The sequence below is a fragment of the Gigantopelta aegis genome, chromosome 2 (assembly GCF_016097555.1).
Source record: "Gigantopelta aegis isolate Gae_Host chromosome 2, Gae_host_genome, whole genome shotgun sequence".
NCBI classification, from domain to species: domain Eukaryota; kingdom Metazoa; phylum Mollusca; class Gastropoda; order Neomphalida; family Peltospiridae; genus Gigantopelta; species Gigantopelta aegis.
In genome coordinates, this window is record NC_054700.1 from 16563076 (window position 1) to 16573281 (window position 10206).

Consider the following 10206-nt stretch of genomic DNA (forward strand, 5'->3'; position numbering starts at 1 on the left):
GGGAGTATTTTAAAAGTAAAACAAAGAAATATTAAATTAAAAGCAACACGGAAACAATACTCGTTTCAATTTTCGTTAATTACTTTACGTTTTAAACCCAGAAATGCAATATTTTGTCAATAACTCTGTTTTAATGTTTTTAAACAGATCTCATTAAGTCAATAATCCCAAAATGTTAATTATAAATTAATAACAGCGTTTGGGCCCACGTTTATATAACAAAACAAAAACATTTTAGCATCAAAAACATTTAAAAGTCTTGCCATTAAAACAGTGTGTTCTTTTAAAAGTGTGTAGACTGTAAATGTTTTGAATCTGGACTTTGAAGTCATATAACCTTAGACCATGAAATTAAATGTTCAGTAATTGTTTTGATTTTTGTGCAGACGTTTAAGTTCTCGGTCGATGCACAAGCGTGTGCGACTACAGTCTTGCTTGTTTGTAAAAAATACTTGCCACAAATGAAATTTTAATGTCCAGGTAAATACAGAATTTATGGTATTGGATTTGTGTGCTTTGTTCTAAAACTGGTGACTTCAGCATGGTTAGTTGTGTTAGATCCTTAGTGCAAGTAGTAGCTGTTGAATGAACTGTCCAAGGAGGCAAGCCTGGTCCTCTGTAGCCACGGGTTACTGGATATTCGCTTCTGCAGTTTAGTCGAGCGAGTGGTTTTGTGTTGTAACATAGCTGGTTGTTTTTTCTAGGTGTGACAATTCTGCTATCTTTGATGGTATTCCTGCTCCTCGTAGCAGAAACCATGCCTCCCACCTCGGACGCCCTGCCTCTTATTGGTAAGAAACAACAGTTGGTGCTCGGTAGAAAGGTTGGAAATGCCGATGGAACGAAACAGCTATGTATATAATTAGTTTCGGTCGCTCCCAGACTCTTTTTCGAAACTACAGACCAGGAAACTGCCTATAATAAAACAAAAATAAATCAAGAAATATATAAATAAATAAATAGTTTAAATAAATAAATAAATAAATAAGGAAATAAATAAATTCTTCAGTGTCGAAGGGTTTGTAGAAATTCTGAATCTGACTGTCTTAAATGATACACTGGTTCTAAGATCGAGTAAATTGGTTATGGTAAAACAACCATTGATTGTTTATGTAGAGTAGCGCATCTTTGGCGCCACAAATTACTTTTTTCTCCTTTTTTTATTTGGAATCTAGCTCATTAAGACAATTTACCAACTCAACATAGAATGAGTTTTGGCGGCTCGGTGGGAAGGTGCAAAGATCAATGTACTGACTTCTCTTTGAGTAAACATTTATGGTACTCTCAAATTCGCACAGTAGCAGCTTTATTACGTCAAAACGGTTGAATAACTTTTTGCTTTGAAATGTAAACATATCTTCAATTAAAATTATATTTATACAATTACAGTCAAAGAGTTGAATTATTAGTATAAACAATATTGGAAAATGTTTAGTGGACAACGACGGAATTGGGCGCGTTCAGTTTCGCCCAACACTCCATAACGTTATTCCAGGCGGATGTTTCTGACAAGTTTGTTATCTTTGTGCAACTCGCCTGTCTCAGACGGCTCTATCAACTCTCCTTGCCTGATTTTGTTGATTCGTCGATGTTATTATAATTTCGATATACCCGAGTTATTTATGTAAAGATAGTTGGGGATCGGTTAATTTGTATATATTGTTACAAATTAATATAAAAAATAGCATAATATGGCACTAGTATTTATGATATAACACCTTTAACCATTGTCTTTAACAGACAGTGTAGATAGATGAAGTGTGTTTTTGATAGCGTTCAACATTATGATGGTATAAGCAAAAACAAAAATAAAGTTAAAATATAGAGTGTTTCATTAGTTATCTTGTTTTTAGACCCCGCAGATCTAGAATCCTTCAGGATAACGTGAGGCGTAACATTAATGTGATGTAGTTCTGTAGCTATGATAAACAAGACTCATTGCCCAATATAAAACATTTTAGATTACTTGGCAAACTATAGGGGCACTGCGCCCCTTGATTCCCCGCCTAAATCCATGTTTGGAACGCTTCTTCCGTGTATGTTGGGATGGTACTGAGATCCAACAGAAGTGTGGCGTTTTTAGAGTGGTGCGAAATTTTATAGCCATTCTCTAGTGTGTTGTTCCACCCTTGTGGTGAAGTCATTAGACTCCAAACCTGATGAAGATTTCTTCTATATTTTTGTAGTTTCGATTATCTGTTACCCCACCTTCTTTTTGTTTTAGTATGCATGATTCAAACATTTTTGTGTGGAATTACTCAAGATGTATCAACCATAGGTTTTGGTTTTATTTTTTATTCTTAAAAAAACCCCACTACGCTCCAAGTGCATATATACATTGTAGGTATCAACTGTGTAATGGTAAAACCCATATCAAAACAAGTGATTGTGTTAATACCAATTCACTAAGGTGTTTTAAATTATGTTGCAATGTCCAAATCATGATAAGAAAACTATTAGCACATTCAGAATCGTGCACTAGTCCAACTGATGTTTTGACAAGTTTGTGATAGCACCCAAAATTCAATGGCAGGTGTTTCGTGTGTAACCAGACAGACAATATCCAGGAGTGGTTTGACGATCTCAACTTGCATAAGACAGATCTCAGTGGACATTTTACATCCTGTCATATTTGCTGAAGGTAGTACTAAACCAAATAGTTCGAGGTGCACACAACTTTTGATAGAGAAGTGAACACCACAAGTCTTGTGATAAATGTGAGTGTGTTGGTTGTAAAAAAAATAGTTTCATCTGGGGAAAAAATGTATGCAATTTTAGTTCATCTAGTACCACTGTGTCAAGTAGCCGTGTGCTTGAAACATGTATGCGGTACATGGAAAGTACAAAGGAAAGTACTCGAATTTTGTGCGGAACTAGGATAGTCATAGACGCTACCCGTTATCTCCGAAATGAGCAGCTTGACCCTCAATTTGTTTTGATTCACTTTAAGGGTGAGGGGTGGTAGTATTTATATCCGTGGCGTTTATGTCGATTGATACGCTGCAGGTAGGAGTTTTAGCCACATATGTTACTGTTGTCGTCTATGGGATTTGATTTGTTAGTATACACCCTGAAGAGGCCATTACTACATGGTAACCGATTCACTACTATTGTATAAAATCTAATACAAACTGACTTGTATTGAGTGGACAACATTTTAAGAGACCTCGAATTGGTTTTGCCGTAAATCGTAGTTTAACGTGTGTTTGTCTCTATATGTTTTGGATATGCATGGCTAATTTATTTACAAATACTGTGTATATATTATAACATCTATATGGGTGTCCTTAGTACATTATATCAAACTTGGTACGCAGAGATGTCTTAAACAATTTGAAGACAAAACCGTATTCCATTATCAAAATCGTATCATGCACGGTGCAGAGTCAAAAGGACGTTAGACAAAGTTGTTATTGTCTCCATGGTCCACTATCAGGTGTTCGTCCTTAAGAGGACAGCCACGCCCTTAGAAGATCCGTAACATGGTCTTTCATTCCTCCTGCCACTCCAAAGACTAGCTTAAAAACCCAAATTTGCACAGGTTATATAGCTCAATGGAATATGTACACCTGCGATGACATCCAATTATGAATCCCTGTAAAACAGGTTCCCACCTGAGTCAGTGTATGCATCAAGTGAACCCTTTATAGATTTTGTCTGTTTATCATCCAACTGAAACATAACAGGCGTGTGTGTGTCAGCAGAGTAGCTTTTGACAGCTGATTATGCAGGACTAATAAAAATAATGCTTTGACAACGTACGTTATTTCACCTAAAATATCCAACATAATGCTTTGACAACGTACATTATTTTAAATACAACATCCAACATAATGCGTTGACAACGTACATGTCATATAATGCTTTGAGAATGAACACTATTTCATCTACAACATCCAACATAATGCTTTTATAACGTACATGGCATATAATGCTTTGAGAATGAACGTTATTTCATCTACAACATCCAACATAATGCTTTGATAACGTACATGTCATATAATGCTTTGAGAATGAACGTTATTTCATCTACAACATCCAACATAATGCTTTGATAACGTAAACTATTTCATCTACAACTCCCAAAATGGCGACCATAACATCAATGGAATAATGTTATTTATATTCATGATAACACATTCTGTGGATTTATAGGACAGATTCCTTCCTTTGTCAAGATGACATCGATAGCATCAATGCATCTTTGACAGATATATGTTCGCCATTAAGTCTTTTATAGTTTTTATGTACTCTTGATTCCAAAATCTATATCACGAAAAGGTTATATTTTTCATGTCTTTTATGTGTTTATGATTATTTTTCTCTACCATTGTACTATTTCCGTAATGGGCGTCAAATACTCGGTCATTTTATTTTACATCTAGGCGAATATCTATTAACTTGGATTCATGACAACTTGACAATTCTGATAACTATTTCTAGTGCTTCTTTGAAAATTGGAAATGGCGTTTAAACTGGGCATAGAAAGTGCTTATCAAGCAGGTACTGTCCACCCATTGAGGTTTGCCCCTTCTCAATCATTGCTCAACGACTAGTATATTAAAGCTCGTGTCGTGTTGTTCATATAAAAGAGTTCTTTTCGCTAATGTAAACATTAAAATGGTTTCTTTTGACAAATATCGGCCAGAATTATCAAATGTTTCACATTCAATGGACAGTGGTTGATCAACGTAGTCTAGTGGAATCATTAAATTAAATTTAGCGTTTTTATCTGTGATATTTTTTTCAGCATTGGGAGAGCATCTCTGCTATCCGTATTTGTGAAAAGGAACATTAAAAGCTTTAATTATAATGTTGTGTTTTGGGCTTTTAGGCAAACCTATCCTACACTGTTCTATTATCGAGTTTATAATGACAAAACGACTCTTTCTCTCTCTCTCTGTCTCTCTCTCTCTCTCTCTCTCTCTCTCTCTCTCTCTCTCTCTCTCTCTCTCTCTGGTCTCTCTCTCTCTCTCTCTCTCTCTCTCTCTCTCTCTCTCTCTCTCTCTCTCTGTCTCTCTCTCTCTCTCTCTCTCTCTCTCTCTCTCTCTCTCTCTCTCTCTCTCTCTCTGTCTCTCTCTCTCTCTCTCTCTCTCTCTCTCTCTCTCTCTCTCTCTCTCTCTCTCTCTCTCTCTCTCTCTCTCTCTCTCTCTCTCTCTCTCTCTCTCTCTCTCTCTCTCTGTCTCTCTCTCTCTCTCTCTCTATGTCTCTCTCTCTCTCTATGTCTCTCTCTCTCTCTCTCTCTCTCTCTCTCTCTCTCTCTCTCTCTCTCTCTCTCTCTCTCTCTCTCTCTCTCTCTCTCTCTCTCTCTCTCTCTCTCTCTCTGTCTCTCTCTCTCTCTCTCTCTCTCTCTCTCTCTCTCTCTCTCTCTCTCTCTCTCTCTCTCTCTCTCTCTCTGTCTCTCTCTCTCTCTCTGTCTCTCTCTCTCTCTCTCTCTCTCTCTCTCTCTCTCTCTCTCTCTCTCTCTCTCTCTCTCTCTCTCTCTCTCTCTCTCTCTCTCTCTCTCTCTCTCTCTGTCTCTGTCTCTCTCTCTCTCTCTCTCTCTCTCTCTCTCTCTCTGTCTCTCTCTCTCTCTCTGTCTCTCTCTCTCTCTCTCTCTCTCTCTCTCTCTCTGTCTCTCTCTCTCTCTCTCTCTCTCTCTCTCTCTCTCTCTCTCTCTCTCTCTCTCTCTCTCTCTCTCTCTCTCTCTCTGTTCCTTTTATTGTTTCCTCTCTATCTTTCTTTCTTTTTCTTTTCTGTTTTCCTTTCTTCTTTTTTTCGGCTGATTTATAATTTTAAAAACAATATAACACTTAATGGTGTTTTCTTTAAACGCAACTTGTTTCTGCGCGAATATTTGTGCTTTCTCTCATAGTGATTTGCTTTCATAATAGTTTTCTAAACAATAGTTGCTTGTGTTTCTATAACAATCGTTCGTGTTTGATGCAATTACCAGTAAACACTTCGCCTGCAACACGAATGTGTGTGTGTGTGTGTGTGGGTGTGTGTGGTGTGTGTGTGTGTGTGTGTTAATAGTATTACCCAGAATAATTACTTGAGGGCTTTTTTAATAATAGTTTGTTTGAGTAACAGTTATGTATATATTATATTAAATATACGTTTTTTATTTTTATTTTAAATATTTGTGTTCAATAACCGATATGTATGTTTTCTATAGTAAATTGTTTTACCTAACAGAAACTTGTATTGTTTTATATCAAATATTCGATTTTATAAACGAAATACTTGTTTTCAATAATATATATTTGTTTTAAATAATATATAATTAATCTATATCTGTTTTCTATAGTAATTTATTTATGTTTCGTTTATCATTTTGTAACAGATACCTGTTGTTTATATAACAGATACTTGTGTTTCGTTTAAAAGTTGCTTGTATTTTTTACAGGTATATACTTCGCGTGCATCATGATCATGTGTTCACTTTCCGTGCTGTTCACGGTTATTGTACTCAACTTGCACTACAGGACTCCAGACACGCACATTATGCCAAGCTGGGTATGTAGAGATGTCTCAAATACGTTAACCATCACTTTTGTTTTAAAGGCATACTGTCACAGATTTAAAGACCTTATTTCTCTAAAAATGGATAATAAATATTAAAATTTACATTAATTGTTGGAAACCAAGTCTAGCAACCGTCTCGGCAATTTTAGTTTTTGAATTATGGACCATTGCCATAATTCAATTATGTTTACAAAATATCATTAATAAAGGGAGTATGGTGGTTATGAAGATGGTTGAATAAAGTACATTAAGGGACAAATCAAATTACATTTGTTCAGGTAATACTTTGTTAGACCATTAAATAGATCAGAGGTCTGTGACAATATGCCTTTAATATACTAGTAATAATAATACAACAAACAAGAAGAAGAAGAGGAACCACAACAACAAAAACAAAAACAACAATAATAATAATAATAATAATAATAATAACAGCAACAACAACAATCAAACGCAGAAACGAAATTACAATTATTGTGCTCAACTTACACTAAAGGACACGAGACACGCACATTTCGCCAAGCTGGGTATGTAGAGATGGCTCAAATACCTTAACCATCACATTTGTTTTAATGTAATAGTAATAATATACTGAAGGGCAAAAGTTATTGTGACATGGATTGTTTGGAGTAATAAATTTGTGAATGGATTTATGGATGTAAACCAGAGAAAATGTGCATAAAACAGCTCGAAGAAATGCAACCAAGCACTTGTTGCAGCGATTGCATGCTTTGTGCACGAAACATGGAATATTCGGGAGAACTCCTGTCCAGTGTTCACCATAAAAGGCCAGACATTCAGTCGCAAATCATTGCCACTCTGTGCAGCTTTCAGAAGTTCAGAAATCAGAAAAACACCATTAGTGAACTGTTTGATGCAATTTCGTCATATCACGCCTCAGTGAAAATGACAGATGGCGAGTCATAAGGATGCTTGAATCTGGGACCTCGCAGCGTGACGTCGCACGTCAATTCAAAGTCCACAGAAACACCATATGGCACTTATGGCAACGATATCAACAAAACAACCAGGTCAGGGACCGTCCCCGTAGCGGCCGACCACCCGTGACAACCCCACGCCAAGACACATGGATCCGAACCACGCATTTGCGAAATGGTATTCCCAGGACCTTTCTCCAGCGTTTAGTGGCCTCAATGAGACGACGGTGCCAGGCCCGTATCAATGCTCAAGGTGGACATACTCGCTACAAACTGTATGAACTTCGCTCTAGACCCCCTCTAGTGATGTGGCTCATTTGCATATGGCAGGTGCGCCCTTTTCATGGACTATTGTTCGTTTCCATACCTTCGGACATTTCTCTTTCCATGATATACACGGCAGTAAAAACGAATCATCAATTATCTTTGTCTTTTGTGTGTCACAATAACCTTTGCCTTTTAGTATAATACAACAAAAATATCAAATAAAAACACAACAACAAATAACAACAAAACAACAACAAACAACAAAAACCAAAACAACAACAACAATAAAACGCAGAAATAAAATCTGTATTTAAAGACATCACTCCAGCATACTGCTTAAAATACGGCAAATGCGACGGGCCCTTCATAATGTTCTTTCTCAAACAAGTGTGCATATTATATTTGAAGCCTGCCCATTACGAAAATGACCACAGCAATAAATATGCTAGGGGGAAATAGTCATTACGACATTTTCCCCGCTAATGTGTTAATTAAGAAAAGTGACATAGAAAATTGAAAGGTCGAAGGAAAAATAAATGCAGCGAAAAATCGAAAACACCTAAGCAATCTCCACGGCATTGCCGGTTGCCGTGGTTAATTGCCAGGGTTGATTAAATACAAACTTGGGAATTAAGAAAGTTGCAATGGCATTAAAAAAGTGCATGTCTCTTGGTTTATGGAAATGATATGTTCTTCGTGTTCAACTGATCATACATTTTTATATTATTCCCATTACGGTCCACCTGGATAAGACTATAGGTGTCATATCCGTTATTCTGCCTGTCCGTCTGTCCGCCGGTCTGTCCCACATATAGTTTTCCGGATGGATTTTTTCACAAAGTCTTGCGACATTGAGCTGAAATTTGTGTACAGCTTTATCCTGTACTGTCACGAAACAAGTTTGATTTTCGTGGCGATTTACCCATTTTTGACAGAGTTATGATCTTTGAACTTCGGAGATATGAAATTTAAAAAAAAACATATTTTGGGGGGGAGGGGGGCGCTTTTTTTTTTTTTTGCATTGCCTGATGAAACAATATTGAGCTGAAATTTTAGTATATAGCTTTACCATGTTCTGTAGCAAATAAAGTTTTAACTTTCATGACCAATTCCACAGAGTTATGGCCCTTGGATTTAGGAGATACGCAACTATTTTCGGCCATGTATTAATTTAAAGGAACATTCCTAAGTTTGCTGCATTGTAAGATGTTTCCGACTAATAAAATATTTCTACTATTAAACTTACATATTGAATATATTTTCTTGTTTGGAATATCAGTGTCTGTATATTCAGTGTGTTTCTGGTCGTCTTAATATTTGTAAGAAGCCCAAACTGGATTTTGTCTTAAAATAATTTCGTACGTACAAAAAAAACTATATTTTAGAAAATAAGATGAAATTTAACCTAGTACAAATATTAGAACGATCAGAAACATGTTTAATATACAGCCACTAATATTTTATGCACAAAAATATATTTGATATGTAAATACAATCGTTATAAAGTCTCTGTTAGTCGATAACATCTGAAACATAGCAGCAAACTCAGGAATGTCCCTTTAAGCAGTAGAACTATACTTGGAGAATACCTGCCTTAAAATTATATTTCTATTTAAATTATCATTACAGATCAAGGTTGTGATATGCCACTGGTTGGCCGCCGTACTCTTCATGAAGCGTCCGGGAGGAAACCACAAATATTCCTTGCGTCTGTCTCGTCTGGCAGACATGAGCTTGGAGGAGAAGTCCAAGAGTCTTATGGCGAACGTTCTGGATATGGACGACGACATCTGCATCGTCCAGCAGAACGGGATTCCGCCGAAACCGGAGGAGTCGATCACGCAGGGCATCGTGCTGCATTCCGTGAGGCAGGACATCGTGTCGATTCTCAAGGAAGTCAGGAAAATAACCGCCAAGTTTCAGAAGGACGACGAACACACGAGCGTGAAGAACGACTGGAAGTTCGCAGCCATGGTGATCGACAGACTGTGTTTTATTCTGTGTGTGTCTTTCACGGTCGCCTCCACCGCCGGCGTGTTGGGATCTGCGCCGCATCTAATCGCTTAGCATCTTCTTGTATTGTTGCTGCAAGATTTTGTTAATTACATAATATATTTATTGTGAAATCATTTATCTTCGTGGGCTTCGTGGGCTTCTGTTGTTGTGGTTTTGGTAAAACAAAAACCCAAAACATTTCGTTCGGTACGAACATTCGTGGATGAAAAGAGTAGTATCACAAATTCGTTCGATATATATATGTATGTATGTTATATTTTCGTTGTGTTTTTTAATTCGTTGACTGTACAGAACAGAACCGATCTGTATTTCCTCAAGGCCACCAACCGGTAGCATCAGAGGATTCTATACATATAACAAATAAATATATATACTAGTGTACGAATTACTTGAAAATTGGACCGCAACGAATTACACGAAAATTGGATCACCACGAATAGAAGTGATTTCACAGTATACTTGTTAAATTCTTTGGACT

The 10206-nt window shown here is 36.8% G+C and overlaps 1 protein-coding gene across 1 annotated transcript in view; it reads left to right on the forward strand.

Annotated features, from left to right (window-relative positions):
• LOC121387420 (acetylcholine receptor subunit alpha-type acr-16-like) overlaps window positions 1-10000 on the forward strand; it is a 30824-nt gene extending 20824 nt beyond the window's left edge. Inside the window, exons 7-9 of the mRNA XM_041518533.1 lie at window positions 705-791; window positions 6389-6498; window positions 9342-10000. Coding sequence (XP_041374467.1) covers window positions 705-791; window positions 6389-6498; window positions 9342-9779 — 635 coding nt within the window. The 3' untranslated portion in view covers window positions 9780-10000. The remainder of the gene's footprint in view (window positions 1-704; window positions 792-6388; window positions 6499-9341) is intronic.
• Window positions 10001-10206: the final 206 nt, after the last annotated feature.